Source organism: Leptonychotes weddellii, chromosome 2 (assembly GCF_054177405.1).
Source record: "Leptonychotes weddellii isolate Sample4059 chromosome 2, ASM5417740v2, whole genome shotgun sequence".
Taxonomy (NCBI): domain Eukaryota; kingdom Metazoa; phylum Chordata; class Mammalia; order Carnivora; family Phocidae; genus Leptonychotes; species Leptonychotes weddellii.
The window spans coordinates 12,412,028-12,438,841 of NC_138370.1; the positions used below are offsets into that span (position 1 = coordinate 12,412,028).

Below are 26,814 nucleotides of genomic sequence, written 5' to 3' on the forward strand. Positions count from 1 at the left end.
TGCCATCACCATCCTCCTCAACATGTACTGAGAATAAGAGACGGAAACCAATTTAAGGCATTCATTAACCACTGATCTGTCTCTTACTAAGAACGTCCCGAATATGATGGACTCTCCACTTGAGAGAAACATGACAACTGCCGACCCAATGTTCTTAAGTCCGATTATCTCAACAGAACAAAGACACGGTCACCAATGTCACTCCTCTTCAAGCACACATCATTCTCCCATTCACTCATGGAACAGTATTCACCTAGTACTTCCTAAGGGTCTGGCAGGAGGCCTAGCACCGAGCCCGCGAGCAGCAACAATCACAACATCCCTGGCCTGCCCCCCGCGGCTTTCCAGCACAGAGGACTTCACCACCAACACCAACACATTCTGAATAAGGCAGCTAAGGCGTAAGTGAGTAGTAACAAAGCCCCACAGACAGTTTTCTGAGTTATAACCAGCCTTCAGTGGGAGAAGAGATTTTACAGCGATCTCAAACCACTGAACACACAAGCAGGGATTCTCTTAGGCAGAATGCTTCTGAATAAGAAGGAAATAATAGGGGGTGCCTGGGTGGCTCCGTCGGTTAAGCATCTGCCTTCGGCTCAGGTCATGATCTCAGGGTCCTGGGATCGAGCCCTGCGGCGGGCTCCCTGCTCAGCGGGAAGCCTGTTTCTCCCTCTCCGTCTGCCCCTCCCCCTGCTCTCTCTCTCTCTCAAACAAAGAAATAAAATCTTTAAAAAAAGAGAAGGAAATAATAGTCCTTACTATTCACTCCTAGCAGGTAGGATCAATTGGATTGAGAGTCTGAGGTTGGTAAAGTAAGGGAGAATCTATGTACATGTGTATGTATGTACATATGTGGGGGGTTGTAAATGACAGCCTACTTTTTTAGGACCGGTAGGCACACAAACAGTGTTTCACAATGAAAAGAGAAGACTTTTTTTTAAGACAAAAAACAAAAAGTTTTCTTTACACAGACAATACTGAGAAGAGAGCCAATATGCTCCATTCCCAACACAAAACCCGAGAGTTTCCATGTTCTCCAGTGAAATATTTGTGTGGGCAGATGAGTGCCAAAGCCTAAGCTAACAGAAACCTATGAAAAGATGGCCTGAGGAGGTGTAGGTATGGAGAGATGTCCCTGACGCCATCCGAGGTCCACAATGACTGGGACAGCCCTGCCCACGAGCACGGACAGAGCCGCATGCACACTCCGCCCAGGCCCGTGGGCCGCCTGACCTACTGGGTGCCCATGGCCTCCTGAGACGTGTCATCTGCCTCAGGCTGAGCAGCCAGACCAGGTGGGTAAGGGGTCTCCTTTCTGTCCTTACCAGGAAAGAGAACTCACAAGCCAAGAGCCGGCTGAGTGAAGCTCGGCAGCGAGGGCCACCTACGAGGGGCCAAGTATGCAGCTGTACGAAAAGGAATCCATTCCCTTTCCAGTCGTCTATCAGAAAAACATGGACAAAGCGGATGGAAGAAGAGGCGTCTTAATGGAGAGTCCCGGTAAGGAAGCAACCGTAAGAGGGCGTGTTTGTTTCCCAGAGCTATCATAACCAACTGCCACAAACTGGGCTGCTTACAACCACGGAAATCTATCCTACCACAGTTCTGGAGGCTGGAAATCTAGAACCACGATGTCGGCAGGGCCACATTCCCTTCAGAGGCTGTAAAGACAATCTTTCCCGGACACTCCTGACTTCTGGTGGTCCCGGGTGTCCTTGGCTTGTGGCTGCATCTCTGTAATCTCTCTACCTCTGTCTCCACATGGCCTTCTGTTCTTGTCTTATACGGACACTCGTCATCAGACTGGCCCAGCCAGATAATCTGGGGTAATCCTGAGATCCTTCACTTTCTCCAAAGACCCTTTTTCCCAGTAAGGACGTATCCACAGTTTCCGGGGGCTAGAACGTGGATATACCTTTTGTGGGAAGCGGGGGGGGGGGGGGGGGCGGGGGCAGAGCACAATTTAACCTACTAGAAGGACAGTTAATTGCACCATATCAAGTGCCTAATCATACAGGGGACACGATAACACGGTAAGTTTGGCCCTGTATCAAGCCAGCCAAAATTGATGGATGTGTTTTTTAAAAAGAAAAAAAAAATTACTTCTCTTCAGAAACCAGGAACTTCTATTTTAATGTCACACTCTAAATCAATATAGGCAATGTTATCTTGTCCTTTAAAATATAATTCTACTTCACGTCTCTGTGCCTTGGCTTCGTTGTCTGTGGAATGGAAAACATCGTAGTATCTCCCCCCCATTATGGGGATTATGTGAGTTAATGCACGTGTCTTGCTTAAATGAGCACCTGGCACTTCATAAACATTAGTCTTTATGATTATTATCGTTACTGAATACCCTATGTTTCTTCAATTCTGCTTGACGACAGTTTCCCCTTCCTTATAACCAAGGAGGCCACGACCCAACCAGACTTCTTGTTTGTGTCTTTGGAGTAGGCTAATTACAAAACCCCTCCATGATACAAATCTGAAACACTATGGATATAGCAAGCCTAGAAAAAGAAATTATTTGCCGTAAGACCTTAAGATATAGGACACTTCCCCCGAAGCGAGCATACAGTTTACTTATTTCTATTCACTTCTTACCCCACCTTGTTTCAGAAAAGGACCTACTGAAACTGATGCACTCAAATAAAATACCATTACACTTAAAATAAGTGAAAAAAGAAATAAGTGGGCAAGGGGAAATAAGGCTCAAGAGACATCTGAAAAGACAAGATGAAGCCAGGAGTGATATGAGTAAGCACAACGATGCTGCAGGACCCTCCACACTTGTTAGAAGCGGGCCACAACCGGGCTCTAAGCTCTCGAGCACGCCATACGAAGATAAAGCCTGACCAGCTGAATTAGTCATCGGGTCCTTAAGATTAAAATGAGGGGGAGGCAGAAGAGGAAAAGGAAATTTACTCAGAAGAATTGCGATATTCCTGGTAGCGGGAGAGAAACGTCTCCCTTGGGCCCTTTTAAAGAAGGCGTGATATATTAGTTGCTTTTCTAGGTGGTAACTATGTATTTTCAGGTGTTCTTTATTTTGATATCCACTCGCTTCCTGATTCACTCCTAGCAGGTAGGATCAATTGGATTGAGAGTCTGAGGTTGGTAAAGTAAGGAAGGATCTATGTACATGTGTATGTATGTACATATGTGGGGGGTTGTAAATGACAGCCTACTTTTTTAGGACCGGTAGGCACACAAACAGTGTTTCACAATGAAAAGAGAAGACTTTTTTTTTAAGACAAAAAACAAAAAGTTTTCTTTACACAGACAATACTGAGAAGAGAGCCAATATGCTCCATTCCCAACACAAAACCCGAGAGTTTCCATGTTCTCTAATCCTAGAAGCCAGGAGAAGCAAGAGAGGCATTTAGAGAAGGAAGGGGGTAAGAATCATTAAACAGTAACACAGATCATTTTTGGTTGGCTGGTTTTGTAACGAATAAGGTTAAGATTTTGAACACAAAGAATGCAATTTCACTTTGGTGGTCCCCATGCATGTCTTTTAGTAAGGACCTCTCTCTCTCTCTCTCTCACACACACACACACACACACAGAGGCACCCAACACACTTACCTTATTAAGCCACTTTAGCCCTGGTATCGTATTCGAGTTAATCTGTTCCTCCAGCCATGGGCGCATCCGCATCCTTTCCACTGGCATGGTACCCTTTGCAGAAGAGAAACATAGCATCAGGTAATTCTGCTAGTGACTGTCAGGTCTGAACTGTGAAATTCTACACCTCTGCCTGACCCTCTTCCCCGTCCCCTTCCCCAAAACCACACAGCTGACGTGGGCGGTGGATCGGAGGGCCGCCGTGGGCGGGAGGGGGCCTGCCCTGCTAGAGCATACTTAGTAATGAGGAGCTGTCTCAGTGGGACAATGGTTCGGGCCAGGCCTGCTCGCAGCTGAGAAGGTCCCATGGGTGTAGAAGGCCTGGGCTGGCAGAAACCCTGCTAGTTCGAGGGCCTGGACACCCTAGGGACTTGGCCTAAAGAGAGGTCCTAGCCCCACCCCAACCCGGCTGTGTAGCAGAGCCCTTCGGTGTAGCAGGTGGGTATTGGGAGGACGAGCAGTTTACAAATACCTTTGGGTGTTACCCTCCCAAGAGCCCAGGGTGGACAGAGCAAAACAGTTGTGGGAAACAGTGCTTAGAGCCAATTCGTGGCTTTTGGGTATCTGGGTGACAGAAATGTTTTGAACCACCAATTTTCATGCTTTAAAGTCTAAAGGCATCAATTCATCTGGTGTCCTATCTACTCTCAGAGCCCGGGAGCATCTCTGCTCTGGCTTCAGCTCGGCACTCACGTTCATGCACTCTCTTGCTCCCTCCCTCAAGGGCCCCCCTCACGGCCACTCCCTCTGACCTGAGATCCTCCTCCCTTTCCTTTAACTAACCTTCCCTCTGAAAATAGCTGCCTGGTCTAAACAAGGTCCCTCCACCAGCCCACATCCTGCCTCTCTTCCCTCCTTCCAGATACATTTCTAGATAGTCTTTCCCTTGTCCACTCAAACACCACCAGAGTGCAATCACTAACAAAGTACTGTCCAGCACTCATCTTCATCCTATTTGCATGTAAATTTAAATGGCATGTGGGATTCAAAAGCAAAGATGAGGTCCATTCAAGCTTCCACTCTATAAAACTTCAGGGACAGTGTGACATCATCCTCTTTTCAACCCTTAGCTGTATCTTCCTTCTTTTACTCATTTCCTCCTCCGAAAATGAGCTCCGAAAATTCTATTGAGATGAATTTGGGTTACGATGATCCAAGTCTCAGTCACTCTCTCTTCCAGCTTGCAGAGGACTTCCCTCTCCTCTGTGCCTCCCCCCGTTCCGCCAGCGTGCGAGCATCACTATGTCAGAGCCTTGGCCTCGAGAGCCTGACGACATTCTAGAACTCGATTCTAGAACCTGCACGTCTCTCCCAGTTCAGATCCACTCTCTGTTGCAGATGCCTCCTCGGAATCCCTGCTCACACTGCACTCTCTGCTGCTCCTTCTCAGGCCTTGCCCATCCTTCCCCATCCTCCAAGACCCAGTTTCTGCCCTCCTTCTCCACAGGCCTTCCCAGCCCAATCCTCCTCCCAGACTTCCCCAATACTCACTGATCTTACATTGCTCATTTGAGAATCAAACATTGCTTGAGAGCGGCATTCCATGCTGTCTTTATTCTTATCCAACTCTCTCCTTAACTATAAACTCTTCCACTGTGTACACCTCTCTTCCTAACCAAACTGTAAGTTCTTTGAGAGCAGGAACTCTACCCCTCGTAGGGTCTTTTAATATTCCTACAAAGCCCAAATGCTGCCTTCCACCCAGGAGATATTCAAACAAGATCCAGGCCAGCTCTGAAGGTCAGCCAAGCTGGGCTGACATTGCTGGTTGGCCCTGTCCATGCATGTGGAGGCTTCAGGTCACCGTTCTTTGAGATAAGTAACAGGAAGCTTGGGGACAAGCCCACAGGGGCCCCCAATACCGCTGCTCTTAGTGGTTCGCAAGTCATTCCAGTCCCTCATGCGTTTATCCACCTTTTCAAGATCATTTATTGAGAATGATATTCCAGGAACAGGAAAAGGCAAGACATCCTCTAGCATCTAGAAACTCCTAGTCTAATAAGGGACAAGAAGGAAGAGATTACCATACCACACGAAGAGTCCTGTGTACAGAATGGTACTAGAAAGCAGTTGGCAACAGAGAGGGGCCAGAGACAGGTTGGCCCTGCAGGGCCTGGAGAACCATGCCTAGGGATTGTGATCATCATCCCAAGACAGGAGGGACAACTGGGGATTAATGCAAATGAATGATATGATCGATTTTGTTGACAGTGAAGGGAAGAGCTGACTACAAAATCCAGACCAGTACATTACCACTTTTAATGGGCACACAAATCTTGATTTGGCAGGTCTAGGTGAGCCCTGTGATTCCCTCTTTCTAATAAGCTCCAAGGTCCTTGGACCAGACTCTGAGGAGCAAGGCTCTAGATTGCCTTCTATTTTTAATTATGAGCCACCTGCTCTTCTGTGCTCTTCCTGCAAAGTCTGGTCATTCTGGCAAGCAGAGCCCCTCCATTAGGCTCAGCGTATCACGTTCTGTATCACCTATCTGTTGGTCCATCCCTTATTTACATGCTGGGCCTTTCTAACAAGGACACAGCTCAGCCAAACCTCGGTCTCTCAGTTACCTAGCCAAAACACTGTGGAAATCACACACATAAAAGATGTTCTAAATCTTGAGTTAGGACTGTCATTACTCATAAGCAGATTTTTAGGAAAAGCAGAGATAGCAAGTATCGCCTTACCAGAGTAGGACAAACTCTGTTACAAAGGACTTCTCTTATTTTAGGTTCTACGTTTTGTTTTGTTTTAAACACCTAGGACTTCCCCGATGTTACACACTGGGAAAAAACTAATCCTTTCACATGAAGATACTTCCTCTATATATACTTGATCTTAGAGCCCGGCCCCACGTCCCACACACTAAACAGGTAATGATTGACCAGTGGTCTCGCTGCCTGATGCAGAAGAAAACAGGTGCCATAATAGGTCTCCCATGATGGTCACCAGCCGAGTGCACGTCCTGACTTGTGCGGAAGAAAGTGAAGGTGGGGAATGCTATATTGAGCCTAGCGCCAGAAACTCATCCTTTAGTTTGACACAAAAAATAAATGGGATTTCCAGAGATTAAAAGGCTGAGAGGACAGTCACAGAGGGTCAGAGACTAGATACTGAGAAAAGAGTCCTCTTTGGCATGAATTTTCTAGCTTCTGTCAATGAAATTCATGGTGACAGATGGGTCTTCCCTTTTGGGAGGCGAGTTTCCCAGAGGCACCCGGTCCCATGGGCCACAGGAAACTCAAACCAAGTTGGGGAAGGCGTGGAACAGGTGAGAAAAGACAAAGAGGTGCTATTTTTGGCAAGAGAACCACAGTCCACCAGAAATCGAGACACGTGTTCCAGTCCTGACCTTGACGTTACTAGTGTGTGTCCTTGGGCTAGTCACCCAAACCCTCTGGTCTGCACTTCGATCATCTAGGAAAATGAGAGGTTTCAAAAAGATAATTTCTCAAGTGATCTACGACTCTAGGAATCCTTTTGTGACATAAAGGCTCATTATCTGGTTTATCTTTTGTGTAAGCTTCTATGCTTGTGCACTGGGTTGTTTTTAAGAGTGAAATGCTTGGGGCGCCTGGGTGGCTCAGTCAGTTAAGGGCCCAACTCTTGATTTCGGCTCAGGTCATGGTCTCAGGTCCTGGGATGGAGCTCCACGTCCAGCTCTTCACTCAGCAGGGGGTCTGCTTAAGGATTCTCTCTCCTTCTCCCTCCACCCCACTCTTGCTCGCATGTGCTCTCTCTCTCAAATAAATAAATCAATCTTTTTTTTAAGTGAAATGCTGAAATTATGGCTCTTTAAGCCTAAAATATGGAACATCTACCCTCGATCCCAACAAAACGCACTTTCTAAAATCACCTATCATTATACTTCTGAGATGTGGGGTTGGGATCATCTTTAGAGCCATGGCATCAGCCTCTAAATCAGTTCAGTACATGGCGGGTATTTAGAATATCACTGGTACTGGTGACGCCGCATCAATGCATGTAAGCTATTCCCTGTGACTCATAGGAAGTGATCAGTCCCCCATGAAGTTGACAGTGGTATGGTCATGCTCAGGGCCAGTAACAGTGATCTTGAATTTTAACCTAAATAACTGAATTTTGGATCTTGGAATAGTAAGAGCAATGGCAACTATTCACTGAGCACATACTATACGCCAACCCATTAAAACCAGTTTTTCTGAGTTTCTCGTGTAATTCTTAGAACCCTAAGAAGGTAGGGACTTTATTTAGTATTCCATATTACAGATGACAGGATAGGTAAAGGAACTGCTTCAAGGCAATCTGCTAGTAAGGAGGAGAGCCAAGACTCTCATTCGGATCTCTCTGAAAGGCCCAGCTTCAGAAACCCTAACACCTGCTTTTTTCTTACCCTAGAAAGCACTCAGTTATGATGGTCTTTTAACTGTTCTACTTCCTGAGCCTTTCCCAACTCCTGTCTGTTCTGCATACCACTGACATATTAAATTTCCTAAAATAGCACTTAAATCATGTTAATATTCTATTCCAGAGACTTGTAAACATCCCTGCTGGATTTAAGATAATAAAATCCTTGGCTGAGAGAGGGTGGTACGCTTCTGCTAATGACACAATTAGGTAATTCAGACCTAAGTCCCAAGGCGAATAACAAGAAAACCTACACAAAACATGTTTTTTAAAATCTGTTTAGAAGAATCAGAGAACTAAGAAGGTAGCAAAGAATTAGGAGAGCAGGATCGGGAAGAAGAAAGAAACTCAGGAAGGTAAGCCTGACATTTGGGGCATTCTTCCCCTAGCCTAGGGGCATCTGCCAATTCCCGAATAGGAGGCTCCAGGGCACAGAAGCTGAGCAAAGCTTCTGACACATTCTGGTGACTAAGGGGGACAAGAATTGAAGATCAGGACTTAACTAGGAAAAGGAAGTCTAGAAACCACCCACACACACACACACACACACACACACACACAAGCTTCATTTGGGATAAAACTAAATGGAAACAGACTAACCTCAAAGACTGAAGCCTAGCTTTGAATCACCTCAATCTTTGATCAAATTAAAATGATCTGGAACTCCCAGAAGTGAATGTAATCATATCTTGAGGAAGACAACATTATCCTAGAATTTATATTACCTCTGGAGTTTTTCATACACACAATCAATATAGCTGAGAATACAAGGATAAAAGACAACAAAATAAAAAATCAATGAAATATGGACAACAAAAACAGACCCACAGGGATTCAGACACAGGTCTTATACAGATAGATATAAGGGATACACAGATAACAAAAGTTTTCAGACACAGTCTTTAAGACAAGTATGCCTACATAAAAGACAAGATGGACAACGTTGGTAAAGAACTAGAAACTAAAAAAGAAATTCTAGGACTAAAGGGCAAATAATTAAAATCAAGAACTCAACGGATGGGTTTACTAATAGATTAGACACTGCAATAAAAAGTAAGAAGAAGAAGACAGGTCGGAAGGAAATAAACAGAATGAAGCACTTAGAGACAAAAGGGTGGAAAATGTTAAAAAGAAGATAGCATCCATAGCAGATTTTATCTTAGAGGTAAAAAGATCTAAAATATGGGCAGTCCGCAGTTCCATGAAGACAAGAGAAAGAATGAGGCAAAAGCGATATTTGGGGAACAATGACCAATTATCTTCCAACCACAGATTTAATAATTTACTACAAACCCCAAACGGACAAATACAAATAACACGACACTCCAGTACGCGTGCTGAAAACCAAAATCACAGCGAAAAATCTTAAAGACGGCCAGAGGGAAAAAACAGGCATCACCTTCAAAAAACGAATAACAAAAACCCCAAGACCCAGAAGCCTTACCGTGGCTACTCAACAGAAACCCTGGGAGACAGAAGACAACGGAAAGGTGTCCGTAAGGTACTCAAAGAAAAAGCTGCTATTTGTAAAAAGCTGAGCTACAGCAAAAATCTCCGTCGAGAATGAAGTGGAAATAAAAGCATCTTCACTCAGAGAAGAATTTCCACCAGCAGCCCCACAGCTCATCAGATCCCAGTTGCAGGGGCACAGGAGGTGGGTCAAAACTGGGGAAGAGGGAAGGCAAGAGTATTGGAGCCACGCAGCTAAGAAGAGGGCTTCAGCGTGAGTCTGATCACAGCAGCACTCCATCCCATTTCTTCAGCACCTGGGACATTGATCTGTTTTAGAAGTAACCTGCCAGGGCTCTTGTCACCTGATAGCCCTTACACAGCCATGTGCCCACCCCTCTTCCCTCCTTTTTTTTTTTTTTAAAGATTTTATTTATTTATTTGAGAGAGAGAGAGTGAGAGAGAGCATGAGAGGGGAGAGGGTCAGAGGGAGAAGCAGACTCCCCACTGAGCGGGGAGCCCGATGCGGGACTCGATCCAGGGACTCCAGGATCATGACCTGAGCTGAAGGCAGTCGCTTAACCAACTGAGCCACCCAGGCGCCCCCCCTCTTCCCTCCTAACAAAAGCTAGCTCCAATCTCTTTTCATCGACGAAACCTTCTCTCTCAGCTCTAACCTGGGACCCTCTGCTCCTACAGCAGGTACTCCTACTGCAGTACCCAGTCATCCAGTGTATGGACAAATATGTATTAAACCCACGTTATTGCAAGGCACTCTGCTAGGTGCTAGGGAGGATTCAGAGATGTGTGAGACCTGATCACTACCCTCAAGGAATTAATAAGTTAACTGGGGGTATGAGACATAAATCCTATAAAGCGACCTAATAATACTATAATTATGATAATAAAAGACTGCACTAGAGATCAGAAGGCAGTATACGATTAATTGCCGACTACGGGAACTAGTGCGTGAGGAATCCATAAATCGTTATCGGATGGGTTGGTAAGGGAAAGCTTTGAGGCACAGGAAGAGCTTATTAGGATGGGGAGGAATAGTCCAGGCACAGAGAGGGTGGCAAGCAAGCCAGGCAAAGGTGAAGGCTGGTATAAAGGGCAGAGGCAGGACCGGGGAAGGTGGGTTTGCTGACGTGGGCGGAGCAACTGACTTGGGCACCAATGTGGGTGGAGCTTCGTGAGAGTCCGCGAGCAGGTGAGCAGGTGAGCAGGTGAGCAGCACGGGCTGGGTGGTTTACAGAAATCATCGCTAACCCACACACCGGCCTTTATCAGTTAAATATTGTTATCCCCATTTTAAGGAGGAGGAAAAGCATAGCTTGAAAAGGTGACTTTAAAAAAAAGAAGAAAAAACCATGTCGCAGTCACCCAAGCCCCTAGAAGAGGGACCAAGGCTTGTACCCGCCATCGCCCAGCTGGTGGACAGAGGCTCCTAAAATGCTGGGTACCAGCCTGAGATTAGTCACGTATAGCAGTCACAGAGGGGCAAACGGAGGCAAGGAGATGAGCCAGCGGCTACTGCTCGGGTCCAGGGTGGAGGCTGCGGGAACGCACAGGAAGTGACGCAAGTGGCAAGCCCCGTGTAGGAACGTACTAGCGACATCTAGTAGTAACTTTCCTGAACATTCGGTAATCGTTCCCCAAATGCAAGTGCCTCTTGCATGAGATTCTACACTCCTCACACCGACCTTTGTACCCTTTTGGCAAAAGTTAAAAATTCCAGTTCAAAATCACGTGAGTTGAGAGGAAGAAGGCTGGAGTTGAAAACCGAAAATCCTCGCCGTCATCATCGCCCTCCTTGTCCCCATCACCCTGTCCAAGTGTTTCCTAGGAATCAGACCCTAGGCCAGGGGCTTTTCACGCGTTACTTCATTTAATCTTCAAACAAGTTCTATGAGGTATAGTATCCTATCTCCATTTGACAGATGAGGAAATGAAGCTGCTTACCAAGCTGCAGAGCTAGTAAGTGGTAAAGCTAGGATTCAAATCCGGATCCACCTGATTCCAAAGAAGATGCCAAAAACCCCCAGGCCAGTGTTTTTCAAACACTGGGTCATGAAATCAATTTATGGCACTTCAGTTTTAATGTATGTGAACACAGAATACAAACTATGAGAGTCGCCCCAATAAGGGTAAGGTTGTTTTATTTTTTTTTTCCAATTTTATATTATCCTGGTACTGTGGTAAAAAAGGGTATAAAAAGCATTTTATTTGGCCGAACCGCTCCCCAGGTGTGTGCACGATGTGTGTGCACCTGTGGGTGCAGGGGGAGGGGGAGTTCAGAGTGGAAAGTAGGAAGCAGAAGAGAAGGATATGGTGAACCTTAGAACCGTAAGGACTCCTGGAAAACAGACGTGAGAAGCACGAGAGAATTTTAACAACAAGTGCCTGGCATGAAAATAATCGTGTTCAGAGCTAAGATAATAGGACGCTGAATCTGAGGGTGGGGTTTGAGACCCGCCCAGTTGGCTAACCTTAATACGTCTCTGCCTACAGTATTCACATCACTCTGCACACTCTGGTGGGACCCTGGAGGATGAAGTCAACAATTACCAGTCATGAAATCAGGAAGACATTTTAACATTGGGATGAGCACCAGACCCAGAGAAGACATGCCTCTTAGTGTACATGTTACCTGCACCAATGCAAAACCAATTTCAACAAGTTTTATTAAACTTCAGGAGCGTTAATACGCAAGGGAAATCAATTGTGTGATATCCACTGTTACCAGTGATGTAATCCTCACTCCATGCACTTACTGTTTTATTTTATTGAACTTTCGAAAGATGCGCGTCACAGATGCATTTAATAATTTTAGTCTCTAGCCCAGTTCTTCTCAAGGTTTTAAGCAATTCAACCATGAATTCTCCTACTATGTGGGCTTTTCAAGAGCTCAACCTTGGGGCGCCTGGGTGGCTCAGTCAGTGAAGCGTCTGCCTTCGGCTCGGGTCATGATCCCAGGGTCCTGGGATCCAGCTCTGCATCGAGCTCCCTGCTCAGCAGGGAGTCTGCTTCTCTCTCTCTTCCTCTGCCCTTCCTCCCTGCTCATTCTCTCTATCTCTCTCAAATAAATAAGTAAAATCTTAAAAAAAAAAAAAAAGAGCTCGACCTTGAATAATGGGGACAGGATTGCTGGAAATGGCTACCCTCAATGTATCAACACCCCTAGTTACTTTCCATTCACCTCTACCAGCACCCCCAAAATGCCTGTGCTACATTATTACCTGGGGAATTAAAAAAAAAAAAGGACTCCCTGATCCCATCTTAGACTCACTGAATAAGAATCTCCAGGGATTAAGAACCAAGAATTTTTTTTTTTATTATCCCAGGGCAATTTGGATATGCAGCTACGTGTGGATATCACTGCCATTCAGTACCATCAGCTCAATGGCCTTCCAGATCCCATTTGTATAATAAACATCTCCAAATGAGTCATAGGAAAACGAGGACGCCAATGGTGAATAGATTTCATCATGAATAGAATATAAATACATATGAAATTAGAATTCTAAAATGCCTTTAAATACCACGGAACAAGTTTCCCATACTGAGAATCATCCAAATTATAGTTTTGCATATTTGCCATTCTACCCACAATTTTCTTATTGGACGTGTTTTCTATCTCCTTTCAGAAGATATTACCATAGTTACTTTACAAAAATTTCCCTATCTCTGACCACAAACTACTCTGGTACCTGAAACAGTGTGACTGAGCATCTGATAGTAACTTGCACTGCATCATTGCAACCAAAACTGACTTATGGCCTCCACATGTGTGTTCAAAAGACACCAAAATATGTCACTGGTTTTCTGTACTGTTGGTGAGCCAACAGTCATTCTAGGAAACAGTTCTCAATGCAGCCTAAAGAGAACAGGAGTTCTCTCCATCCAGAGAGCAAGCGTTGAAGAAACACAGGACACACTCTTGTCTATGCAGACACGCACTTTTCAGAGAGGGGGCCCAGAGCCCTGCCGCCCATCCCCACCCAACGAGCCCCGCTCCCCTGTCCCGTCTCCGAGTGCCCATTCTCTGGCCCCATTCTCTGCCCAACACAGCTGCCTAGCACTTCTCCACTACAAATGGGTCTCACTTCCTCCCTCTTGCTTGCTCATGTGTCACAAACTCATGCCTGGGCCGAATAACGCCCAGTCCCGACTCTACCATGACACGTTGATGGTTTATCTGCACATCTTTTTTGCTTCTCCCTCATCAGCCCCTGTTGCTGTACCCCACAGGAATGATCTCAGATCTTTCTACACTGCCTAATTCACAGCCACACTCATCAATCCCGGAAAGGCTCTTGCCTCTCACTTCAGAGAGAAAAACAGACGCCACCAGGCTCTTCTTTCTGAGTTTCTGACTCCGCTCCCTCTTCAAACGTATCTGGACTTCCATGCCCTCCTTTTTTCCTTCTTCAGACCAGGCGAGTAGTGATGCCACTCTCTGCAAGGGGAATGTGGAAGGTTTAAGAGAAGAAATACTGAGATTGGTTTTGGGTCTATTGGCTTTGAGATATTTTTGGGATATCAAAAAAAAAAAAAAAGAAAGCGTTGGGTGGGCCATTAGACCCATGGAGGCTAGAGCTTGGGAGAAATGCCTAGCCTGGAAATAGCCAGCCACCCCTTTGCAAAACTTCCCTTGAATTCCTAAAACACTGCCTCCAATATATATCCTATGCTCCTTTCAAGCCGGACACCTGGGTTAACATTGCTACATGTGTTAATATGTACATCTGTGTTGACTTCCACTTTGCATCAAACAGGCACCTGATAAATAAAGATCAGCCCTCTCCAGCAATTCTGGACACGTTCTGTACCCGCACAGTCCAACAAGGGAGCCACCAGCCACGTGTGGCTAGTGAACACCTGAACTGTGGCTGGTGTGAATGACAAACCATTCACACCAGATGGACACAGAGTTTCAAGGCCAGTTCTGGTTTTTCCAAATCATAGTGAGTGCTCAGGTGTTTGCTCAAAACAAAATATCTGCCTAGGACACCCTTGTGGGGGTTTTGAAGAGGCAGGTTAGCCACCTGACATTGAAACTGCTCTATTTTGAGAAAAGCCTGTTTTGTTTTGTTTGCTTGTTCTTTTTTTGCTTGTTTGTTTTTTCTGGTTTTTTGTTTTTTGGGGTGTTTTTGGTTTTTTGGGTTTTTTTGAGAAAAGCCTGGTTTTAAAAGGGCTGACTCACGCTCTGCAAGCTTAATCACCTTTCGGAAGGCAACCTGTTGGTAAGTGGGGGAGCTTCTGTGTGAGTAACTCATATCCCTGTTTAGACCTGCAGGCCCTTGAAAACACCACCAGCTGGCAGGTCCAGAGCGCCCAGGATCCCATGCTACGTGACAATGATATGAGCAATAGTTGGTGAGTCTTAAGTGCTCAACAGTGTCAGGCAAGTTCTCAGCTTGTTATGAGTATTATTAGTTCACTTGCTTTGCCACCATCCTGTAAGGTAGGTGCTCCTAAAATCTCCATTTTACAGATAAAGAAACTGAGACACATAAGGTTAATAAGTAACTTGCCCAAGGTCACAGAGCTACGGAGTGGCTGAGTTCACATTTCAGCACAGGGGGTCTTAGGCCCTTACTTGGCCTTCGGACCATGAGGTCAAACTGGGGTCCACATAAAGAGGCATGGAGGGCCCAGTACCTCCCAGTCTGTGCTGAAGGGGCTCCCAGGGCCGAGAGAGCCCCGTGGCCAGTAAGCACCGCTCCAGCCACACTGGTTGGGCCCGACGCATAGAAAGCAGCTTCCCGACCTCCATTACCCAGCACCACCCCCCATTAATTCGTACTTCCTGCCCCTCTGGGTACCTTCCTGGCTGGTGGAAATCAGCAAGACGTACTGCGTATCCTGTCCAGCCAGAGCTTTATTTTTGTAATTTGTACTAGGAAAACAGTATTTCCCCACTCCAAAATAAAACGATCTTCTTACGTTCTACCCCTTCACCTCCATCCCCTCTTCAAGAAAGCAACGGGAGAGAACCAGAGGGTTTGTTATCTGTGTGTTTGTCACTGGGTGCGTTCTCCAGTTGTTTTAGTTTCTGCTTCTGCCATAAGGCAGGGTCACCTGGCCCAGAGCATGGGCCACCTGGGTCCTGGGCAGTCTTCAGAAAGGAGGGGAGGGAGAAAGTGCGCCCTGCCCAGCCTATTCTTTTTTCTTCTTCTTCTTCCTTTTTTCTTTTTTTTTTTTGTACCAATTAATTAACATACAGTGCATTACTAGTTTCAGAGGTAGAGTTCAGTGACTCATCCGTTGCATATAACACCCAGTGCTCATGACATCACGTGCCCTCCTTAATGCCCATCACCCAGGTACCCCATTCCCCCAACCCACCCCCAGCAGCCCTCAGTTTGTTTCCTAGAGTTGAGTCTCTTATGGTTTGTCTCCCTCTCTGATTTTGTCTTATTTTATTTTTCCTTCCCTTCCCCTGCGTTCATCTGTTTTGTTTCTTAAATTCCACATATGAGTGACTCTTGATGGGCCCCAAGAACTAAGCACACATAAGACCCATAGATGCTCTACCACCTCAATGCACATTTTGCATGAACATCCGTGTAAGGTACTGAAAACCACTCAGGTGGTAAACATTTGGGGTATTTGTCAATTTCCACCCTGTCAGTGTATATGCAGAGCAAACACGGGCTATGAGGGCATTTTGCTTCTCCCTCATTTTTAGTATCAGGACCTCTAACGAGTGCCAAACCTCATGCCTGCAAACGCCACGCCAACCTGCCTACATCTGTACTCCCTCCACACCCTGTTTGTCCTACGTCCGTCCACACCAACTTACTTCCCTCTCGGAATGAAGGGCCACTTTTAAATCTACCCTTCCCAAAAAGCTTTCCCTGACCAATGCAGGTTCAACTCTTACCACAACAGCCTTCCTGCTCATACGGATAGAATGGGCCCAAGAAATAGCTGGATGTTAATGATAATTGATCTTGTCTGACTCTTCGCTAATTAAGTTGACCCGGAATAAGTGATTCTGATCGCCACAGGGCCTTGCACTACCCTTATTTGTCACTGAGTAGCAGGGCGGCCACAATGCAGGGCTGACAGGCACCATGACTTGGGGACAGCACGGCCACCCATGAGCAGGGTGGAGACCAGGGAAGGCCATAGAGGCCTGTGTCCCAAGGAGCTAGTGCCCCATCCTTATCACCATGCCCTATTTGAGGCTAGAACGGGGGAGTTGTGACCCTGAGAATTCAACCTGCCATTGCTCTAAAAACTCAGAAATCTCTTAGACTCCACCACTTTCTCCAAAACTGGAGGAGGCATGCAGGTCTAGGAGTATTTCCCTCAGCAACCCTGGCCAACTCCCCAGGGCACTGCCTCAGGAACCAAACGCAGAGGGTAGCAGAACCCCCGATCCTTAAGCCTCAGTATTCTTACCTGTAAAATGGGGATAACTTCCTTAGAGTTTGTGGTAGGACTAGTAAGATGTGCAAAGTGCCTCGCCTACTATCTGGTCAACAGTGGATATTTAATAATCAATAGTTTCCACCGACACAAATTTTTGATCAAGGACGTTTGACGGAGCATGATTTACAACAGCAAAAAATTTAAATTGATCCAAACACCAGACAGTATGGAGATGGTTACATAACATGTGGTAGACTCAAATAATGAAAAACCGTGCCTCTAGAAGAGTATTCCATTTGTATGAGAAAGTGATCAGCATATATATGTTAACACAGAGCTAATATATGTAAGTATATATTCTATGTGTTTTTATATATTCCATATAAGTAATATATAAGTTAATATAGTTCAGAATATAATACAAGTTAATAAGTGAAAAAAAAGCAGGGCAACACACTTCCAGGATATGCTGGGCACGGCTGCTGAGTCGGGGCGCTGACACGGGGCACCCTTCATGACCACAGTCAGAGCTCACCCCGCACAAATGCTCCAGCCGACTCCCACAGAGGCCGGCGCCGCCTGGTACAGGACTGACGACGTGCACCAGGACACAGCTGTGTGGCCCGGAACTGGGCGGCCAGGGGCCAGGGGAGCACCCCAACCCCAGCGGCAGCAGACCAAGTGAGGAGGTTTGCTCAACAGTGAGTAAAAAGCTGCCATCCATTACAGCATAGGGTGTCTCGGGGGTGGGAGGGTATAATCCCCAGGAGGAATCGTAAAGCCACATCCTAATGAGTGCCATCCCGTGTTCACTCCAAGTCCTGAGGTTTCCAACAGCCCTGATGGCAGCAGAGTGCTCTAATTTTAGATCAGAGAATAAGTATAATATGGCAGTAAAGAACATTCTTCTCGGGGTGCCTGGGTGGCTCAGTCGTTAAGCGTCTGCCTTAGGCTCAGGTCATGATCCCAGGGTCCTGGGATCGAGCCCCACGTCGGGCTCCTTGCTCGGCGGGAAGCCTGCTTCTCTCTCTCGCACTCCCCCTGCTTATGTTCCTACTCTCGCTGTCTCTCTCTCTGTCAAATAAATAAATAAAATCTTAAAAAAAAAAAAACAACACTCTTCCCAGAACGATGGAGTTTCTGTCTATCCTTCCTCCCCCCTCCCTCCCTTCATGGACGATGTAGTCCAAAAGCCCATTAGCTGGAATTGTGCAAAGCAGATGTACTGTGTTGAAGAGTGTGGCCCTCAAATTCATGTCCACCCAGAACCTGTGGACATAAACTTATGCAGAAATAGGGTCTTTGCAGATATTATCAAGTTAAAATCAGATCATACTGGGTTAGGATGGGCCCTAAATCCAACATGACTGGTGTCCTTACAAGAAGAGGGAAATCTGGACACACACACATACACAGAGAGGAGAAGGCTGTAGGAAGACAGAGATGGGGGTTGGGGGGATGCATCCACAAGCCAAGGAAAGCCAAAGATTACCAGCTGCCACCAAATCAAGCAGAGAAGCAGGGAGCAGATTCTCCCATAGAGTCCCCAGAAGAAACCAACCCTGCCAACACCCTGATTTCAGACTTCCAGCCTCCAGAACCATGAGGCAATAAATTTCTGTTGTTTAAATCACCCAGTTTGTGGTACTCTGTTATGGCAGCCCTAACAATCTGAAAATAGTAGACATTCGGGGAGCAGAGCAGAAGCATGCTAGTGTGGGGTCCTGGCCCTTGGGGGGGAAGGAAGCAGTGGCCTGTAGCGTGGGGAGTACTGAAGCCGATGTGGGGCAGCGAGGATAGACACTGGGGGAGACGGAAGCCTAGAGTGGGGTGTCCCAAGTGAGGTGACAGGGCTCCTGTCCAGGGGCAGCAGTCCCATCCAGAGCACAGGAGCCCAAGGAATGAGGTGGGGGGACAACCTCATTGCCATGGGGAGGCCGTGGGGACGTGAGATTAGATACTTGCAGGCAACTGAGTAAATTAATTAATACATTAAGGATAATGGGAGCCAGGTTTCTCACTTTTGGAGAAGGAAGTTCAAACAGAGGAAGAAATCTAGAATAACCCCGGGTGTTGGAAGAAAATAAGGACTGAATTCATAGTTCATCATATATCTCGATAAATACAGAAATAAATATAGATGTACAAATCTGTGTCTGTGTACGGCACATATATTCCCTGCCCACTAAGAGGGTCTGGGGACGGCCACATACCATTGGTGGTAAGCACACATAATACCCAAATCTTAGTTTCTAAATACCATTCTCCACTAAAAGGAATCACGGCTTCTTGGGAAAATGGCTGATTGCAGGTCTGGGGCAGAGAATGCAAAAGATAAACATGAACCATTTTGGAGGACCAGAAAGTAAGGAAGTGTCCAAAGAACTCTGGGGACACAGCAAGAGGACACAGCAGCCAAGGGGCTCCCACCAGCCAAATCGGGGATAATCTGAACATCAAAATACTGATAGAAGTGTGTTGAATGAAATAGGAATCAATGAAAAAGTAAACAGGGAGAAGAGAAAGCTCTTCGATAAAGCAGAATGCCAAGTAGTAAGTGTGGACAGAGTATGGAACCAGAAATCACCACTTGGCAGCTATCGAAGAAGTAACCACACCACCAGGAACATCAGTGGATGCTAAAACCAGGGAGTTAAAGGCTCACTTGAACTGGGACACGTACAAGGTCTTGAAGTACCTCCCACAAAATATTTTTTTATGAAAGGGGGAGGGGCCAAGGAAGAGAATCTTAAGCAGCCTCCTGGCCAACGTGGAGCCCAAGCAGGGCTCGATCTCGTGACACTGAGATCATGACCTGAGCCAAAATCAAGAGTCGGACACTTAACCAATTGAGTCACCCAGGCACCCCACCCACAAAGTATTTCTTATCACAAAAGGAAAAAGAATAACCTTACAAAGGAGAAGCCTGACAGATACCTCTTTAAGCCAAATGATCAAATGAACATCACCAGTAAAGAAACAAGTCAAGGTCATTCACCACCTAGAGGACGCAGTAAGAACGGAGCACCGTGTCTGTGAGAGTCTTGTGGAAAATACGCCACCTCAATCTATCCACTAGTGAACTGCCAACAAGCCCTAACGGATGGGCATTCTGTAAAACAGCAGGCTTGTCACTGTCAAAAAAATCTCAAGATCACAGAAGTTACAGAAAGACAGAGGGGACAGGACACCTGAGCCTGGGTCGGATCCCTCTGCCATGAAGGTCGCTGTGAAGATAACCAGCGGACCTGAATGGGGTCTGTGGATTAGGCGGCACTAAGTCAATGGCCTGCTTCTGCACATGATCATGTTGGATCATGCTTTGCCGTGTTCTTGCAATGACCGTGTAAGTCTGAAATTAGTTGTGAGGAAAAGGACTTGGTGAGAAAGACGAGAGCAGAGTACGTAAGTGATTTACCGTCCAGAGGGGGAAACAACAGCAAATACATTTTTCTGCAAATACAACAAATTCTAGAAAAGTCCCTCTCTGGTGCTTCAAGGAAACTGTTGGCAGTTTTTTCTCAGTCCAGGCACCACGAATGGATTAAACACACGCATCAATCACGATATCTGTCCATCCATCAGGGGCAGCGCCATCAAGCAACAATTATCTCAACGAGGGGCCTTGAAGCTTCATTTCCCCGGGAAGATGAGGAGTGATGGTCCATAATTCACTTAAATGGCAGGTTGTTTGGAAAACCAGAAGTGACCAGGAGCTCGCCTGCATAGTTTAGAGAAGGCTCTCTGAGTTAAGCATGAAACATTGACCTCCTAACTTTTGTACTAATATTTAACAGCAGTTAGCAGTTACCTACACTTGGAAACACAAGGGTGCTGTCCCAGGGACGCTGCCTCACCCTGTCAGTGAAGTTAGCAGCAAAGGAAAAGCAGTCAGAAGCCCCCGAGCCTGGGCCGCCCCTGACCGCCTTTTCCAGATAGCCGGCCTTCCGAAGCCCCGCACCAGCATATCTTCTGCAGGACGTTTCAGGCCAGCTCTTGGTGGTCATCCAGTGTCCCCAAAGCAGGCTTTCCCAGCATAGTTTCATCCCTCTGGCAAGGACGGCTACCCCTCCCTCAGCCTGTCAGGCGCTTGGCTCCCGAAACGCCCACCGTGAGTAAGGGTTTTGCGGCGTGCTTCTCATTTACAACTTTCTCAACTTGCAGGATTCGGAAGCCTGAATACCCTTCAGTTCTACTTGCTCTAACTTGGCGGAACATTGCAGTAACGACTTTGGCCGGAGCACAGATTTCCAAGAGAATAACTGTCACGCTGTGAGAATAGAAAGTGCCCCCAGTGGGTCAGGAACAATTCCTTCCTGCAGCAGACCCAGTGCCAGGCGGCCGATCCGTGAGCTCTGCCCTCCAGCCCTAATCTGATAGCTGCCCTGCAGCCAGAAACCTCCCCCTGCGAAAGCACAGATAAGACCTGCTTACAGCCCACTGCTGGTTCCAGCTTCCTCTCCCTCTACTGTCCTTCCTTCCCAAACCTCCAGCCAGTGGGGCTGCCCCAAGGCCTCTGCCCCTTTCACTGCCCGACCTCACACTCTTCCCGTTTTAGCTCCCCAAACCACTTTCCCAGCAAGCCTCCTTGGTCTCTCCAGGCCAGGCCCCCAAATCTGTCTACCCCGCTTGATGAGAACCTCCATGAGGCCGCAGAGCATCTCTGCTTGCTCACCGCGCTCTCTTCCCAGGTCCTAGAACATGGCAAAGGCTGAGGCTTCATAAATAAACCTTATGAGCTTATGATGTATGCCGGGCATCAACGATCATGACGGGGTGGGGGGGAACAGAGAGGCGCTTGCGAACTAGGAAAAGAAGGCTGGTGCACAAGCAATTACAATAAGGAAAGCAAGGATCTGCCAAATGAAAAGGTACATATACATGCTGCGGGGAATGTTGTCTAAGAAAGCAGCAGGGTGTACACCTTTTAAAAATTCTTTCTTATAAACAGCGCTTCAAATTATCACAGGGTTTCAAAATGTAATGTGGAACCTTGTTTATTTCAAAGCCTTATATGTGACAGCTCACTAGAAACTTACCAATGCCCATCAGCACCGCGCCGGCCGTTTACCGAGAACTCATCGATGGTCAGGATGGTGACCAAATCATTTACTGTCCAAAACGGAACACTTCTAAGTGTGAATGGGGCCTTATTAATAATTATACCTTGCCTCTGAACAGATGTAAAGAGGGACTGTCCCTGGAAAAACCAGGACGTGGGGATGTTCTGGTTATGGGAGAACGTAGCTCTTTTATTCAAAATCCTCGGACCAGGTAGGTTTCAGAGTTCAGCCATGTGGGGATACTAGAGAGAGAATATGGTGCATCTGCCACATGGAACCAGAACACCCCCAGCAATATCTAGAGCAGAACCCGTTAATCCAACACAGCAATATTTCTGCAGTAAAACATGAACATTCACACTGATTGGGATGAGTGAAAGCTATGAATAGCAGCATGGCAATTCGGGGCAGCCCATCCTGCCAAATGAGTCATGATAAAAACTTTCAGTTTTCAGGGCTTTTTGGATTGCAAATAGGAGATGTGGGATCTGTAATTAATTTCAAGTTATTTCTACCCTTGGAATATATTAGTGTTCCCATATTATACAAGGAAATCAGCATCTTCTTCCTTAAACTGTACTTACATTATAAATTAATCTGGCATGCACTATGCTTAAATTAGTGAATAATAATAGCACAGTTTTAGTCCCAAAATGGAAAAGTTTCATGCAAACTTCTTTTGCACATTAAAAAGTAGGGAAATACTTCTGCAGAACATTTTTTATAAAATTTGCCATCTTAAGCAGCCATTTAAAAAGTATTCTTGCCTTTATGTTAGACCTCCCTGGCAATATGGATATATTTTCACTTTTTTAATTAAAAAAGAAGAAGAAGAAGAAGAAGAAGCCCTGCTGCTCTATGGCAACGATCATCGGAACCAAAACCACTAAATACTTACAGTGCCACAAATGCACATTTACTCAAAGAACTGTCTGGAAAGTTTACCTGCTCCATTTTCTTTTAAATATTTTATTTATTTATTTGACAGAGAGAGATAGCTAGAGAGGGAACACAAGCAGGGGGAGCGGGAGAGCAAGAAGCAGGCTCCTGGCTGAGCAGGGAGCCCGATGCGGCGCTCGATCCCCGGACCCTGGGACCGTGACCCGAGCCGGAGGCAGACGCTTAACGACTGAGCCACCCAGGCATCCCCTGCTCCATTTTTTTTTTAATCACTTAAAATGACTTCAAATGAAAGGGCCTAGCTATCACTGCCATGTAAGAAGTACAACACAAGCTGGACAGAGGCAGAAAGTCGGGTCCGAGATCCTGGGGCACACGGTTTCTCCTGTGTGAAGTGTAAAGAAAGAAAACACACTAAGGCTAACGACGGTCAAGGTGAAGAGGCCCCAGAGACCTTCCCACCATAAGGGCCAAAGCACTTACATTTACTGACTTGAACTGTCTATAAATATCCACATTGAAAAGTCAAAACTTGCCTCCAAAAAAAAAAAGCTGTCCTGGTTCTTCAGCGGATCATGATGGTGGTGTCAATAGACGGCAATGACTATTTATACAGCACCCACAATGCACCTGGTGTTAAATTCTATGCTTTCTATACATGATCTCATTACTCCTCACAGGAACCCTATGAGGCAGGCACCATAATCATTACCGTTTTAGGAACAGGAAGATGCAGTTTAGCCCTTGCCAGAACTGATTCCCCACCACGGAGCTCCATTATCATGAGAACCGAGTGTCCAAAAATAGGCTCTGACCTTGAACGGACAGTACTCATCCCCCTGTGCCCTTTGGTTCCTCAAACCAAGCTGGTGTGTTTCCCAAGCTTTACTGGGGACACTGCCCTCCGTCTGACAGTTGCCTCGAGTCAGGAACATTTCAGGTATGGGAGCCTTCAAGTCAGCCACCCAGAGCTTGGAAGATCAGAAAGAAAACACAGAGGGGCGCCTGGGTGGCTCAGTAGGTTAAGTGTCTGCCTTCGGCTCAGGTCATGATCTCAGGGTCCCGGGATCGAGTCCCTGCGTGGGGCTCCCTGCTCCGAGGGGAGCCTGCTTCTACCTCTGACTGCCGCCCCCCCCACCCCCGCTTGTGTGCTCTCTCTCTCTGTCTGTCAAATAAATGAATAAAAAAAAAAAAAAAAAAACAGAAAACACAGAGCCAGAACTGTAGCATTTCTCAACACTTTCTGTTTCATTTGGTCTTTGTTCTGAGGGAGGTACAATTAAGAATACAAATCACCCACAAACAAGGATGGAACAAGGAGATAAGTGAGCTGTCTGGGGCTTTTTCTAAAATGGGAGCCATCTGACCCTGTATGACCCCAGGGATGCGCTGATGAAAACACTTTTTGGGGTGTGTGATCTATCGCACCAGATCCAGCAGCAGAGATAAGCAGGGGTTTAAAACCTGACGTCCCTAAACAAAACTTTGTAGAACCTTCCCCCCTCTACCTGACAACTGCCCGTCGGGTGCTGCCGGCAACCACGTGATGACAGAGGCACGAAGAGGGGTCGTCAGGGTACTAGATTTAATGCTGCCCTGGCCCTTTTTTTAGCTTGCAGCCTGCAGTACGAGGCAGGGGAGAAATGAGAAAAAGGCCCGGTGCTTCCTTCCTAAAAGTGACTATTTCTGAATTACACAGTTTCATTAAGAATGTACAGACCAAAGGTTTTGGTTCAGGGAAAACATTCTGCACCTATCCTATCTGCTGCATTAGAATGAGGGCGAAGGAGATTATATCCATACCTAGGGACTCAGGAGGCTGGAAGAGTCACATCACAGCATGACTTTGTTCATTTTCTCCCCGCCCCCCTCCCCCCCAGCTGCCATGGAGGTAACAGAGCAGAAAAGGCAAGAGTGTGCAATATGGAGTCTGGCCCAGATGCCTCGTTCCCAACTCTAGCTCTATCTCTTCTTAGCTGTGTGACCTTGGGCAGGTTACTCACCCTATCTGTTCTCACAGGCCTTTGCAAGGATTAGAGATGAGGAAACATGTAAAACATCTACAACAGCTCTTTCTATCATGCATGGGTTATAGTATAAAAAGGTACAAAATTTCCAGATAGCAGCTTGGCCATAGGTATCAAAAATTTTATTTTATTTTATTTTTTAAAGATTTTATTTATTTATTGAGAGAGAGCACAATCAGGGGGATTGGCAGGCAAAGGGAGAAACAAGCTCCCTGCTGAGCAAGGAGCCCGATTCGGGACTCAATCCCAGGACCCTGGGATTATGACCTGAGCCGAAGGCAGACGCTTAACCGACTGAGCCACCCAGGTGTCCCGGTATTAAAAATTTTAAATGACAACCTTTGACCCAGCCATGTCACTTCTAGGAATGTCTCCCAAGAGATTTAAATAAGCCTGGGTGAAACATGCTTTCTTTAAAAAAAAAAAAATCTACAATAATCATGAAATGTTACAGATGCAAAGGTAATATTCTTTCTTATAAAAAAAAAGAAGATAAGAAAATTGTATGCAGTAGCACAGATAAATTACTCCCCAGATACATCTAAATTATGAACATCTAAGAGTATTTTTAAATCCATCACCTTTTTCAAGTATTTTCCAGAAGAATTCATAGAAGGCAATCAGGACCTCAAAGGGCAGAAATCATGCTGTGACTGCTGGGTGTGTTTGGACCCAGACCGCAGTACCTAGATGGCATTGATTCTGCAAGTCAGCAAAGCAAGAATCATGGACAGATTTCCAAGCATATGGACTCAGGCTCATCCTGCATGTTCAAACCTTCTTTCCATATGGAAAACAGGAAAACAAGCGACCCTAATTTTCCCTTAATCAGCATGTCCTCTGAGCACTGCGTTTGCAGTACAGAAGTAAAGCACTCTGAAAGGCAAGGCTTCTTTGGGGAGTTAAGTGAAGAGTTCACTTAAGACTGTCCCTTTTTCCATGAATAGGCTGGTGTCCCTGGGGCCACCCATCTAAGTCAGCAGAACGAAAGCCCAGAAAAGACATCTTGGTCCTCAAGTATGCCAGGAAAGTAGGGAAGATGTTCAAGAAGATGGTGCGTCTCAGAAAAGTGTGGACAACGAAGTGGGTAAGTGAGCCACGCATACACTTGCTTGGGGAGGAGGAGCATGGCAGGAGACAGAAAGGACTTGAATTCCCCGAATTGTTGCTATCACACAAGTCCTTGTTACACTCTGCAGACTGCCAGTGGGCGTGTTTTGTCCTGCTGGGGATACAGAAAAGACATGGAAGGGGACACGAGGAAAGAACAGAGGGCAATGCTTTCAAGGCTGAGGTTTGAAAAGGCAAGTCACGGGGATTCTCAGCAGGGCCAGCATCCCGGAACCTTCTAAGAAAACCTGTCTGCCTCAAATGACAAAACCGTTTACTGCCATCTGATTTTAAATCCATTGGTGGCAGACTAAGTTGAAAACCCATGCCATCCCGAAAAACAGTTGCCTGAAAATAATTTGCTCTGAAAAAGGTTGACTTTGAAGGCAACTGTCTATCTTTCCCCCTCGACAAGAATAAATGCTTCCCTCCCTCAGTCCACATCCACAGGCTGTGCCTGGAGTCTCCCTGGGGGCCATTTTTCCTTTGAAGATTTCCTTTGAGTTGTCCCCTCAGTCAGTAAGCTCTTTAAATAAAGATTATTCTTCTTCCTCTTCTTCTCCTTCTTCTTCTATTATTATTATATCACCTGGTGCGACATCCTCCAGCAACTCCAGAAGGCCCCCTGAATAAAATCTGAGCCATAACTCAGCCTGTCCCACCTTCCCGAATTCATATCCCACCCGTTGATTCCTCCCAAAGCTCACAGCTTCGTGAATTTGAAAACAGGCATATCTCTGTATAGTCCTTGTGAGCAGGAATCTCATCTTATTCATCTTTAAACCTCCCCAGATATCAAGCACAGTGCCTTGCAAATAACAGTATGTAGTAACTATTTACTGATAAGTGTTGGAGAAGGTCACAGGAGAGAC

The 26,814-nt window shown here is 46.2% G+C and overlaps 1 protein-coding gene and 1 pseudogene across 5 annotated transcripts in view; one reads left to right on the forward strand and one right to left on the reverse strand.

Annotated features, from left to right (window-relative positions):
- The window catches only part of IRF2 (interferon regulatory factor 2), an 80,439-nt gene that overhangs the window by 36,107 nt on the left and 17,518 nt on the right, over window positions 1-26,814 (reverse strand). For all 4 annotated transcript variants that reach the window (XM_081807505.1, XM_081807515.1, XM_081807499.1 and 1 more), the window contains one exon: window positions 3,589-3,681. In XM_081807505.1, coding sequence (XP_081663631.1) covers window positions 3,589-3,675 — 87 coding nt within the window. In that variant the 5' untranslated portion in view covers window positions 3,676-3,681. Of the gene's footprint in view, window positions 1-3,588; window positions 3,682-26,814 lie in introns of those variants that run through there.
- Window positions 21,884-26,814, forward strand: part of LOC145720265 (uncharacterized) — a 92,042-nt pseudogene continuing 87,111 nt past the window's right edge. Inside the window, exons 1-2 of the transcript XR_014143152.1 lie at window positions 21,884-22,025; window positions 25,780-25,919. The product of XR_014143152.1 is annotated as an uncharacterized LOC145720265 (transcript). The remainder of the gene's footprint in view (window positions 22,026-25,779; window positions 25,920-26,814) is intronic.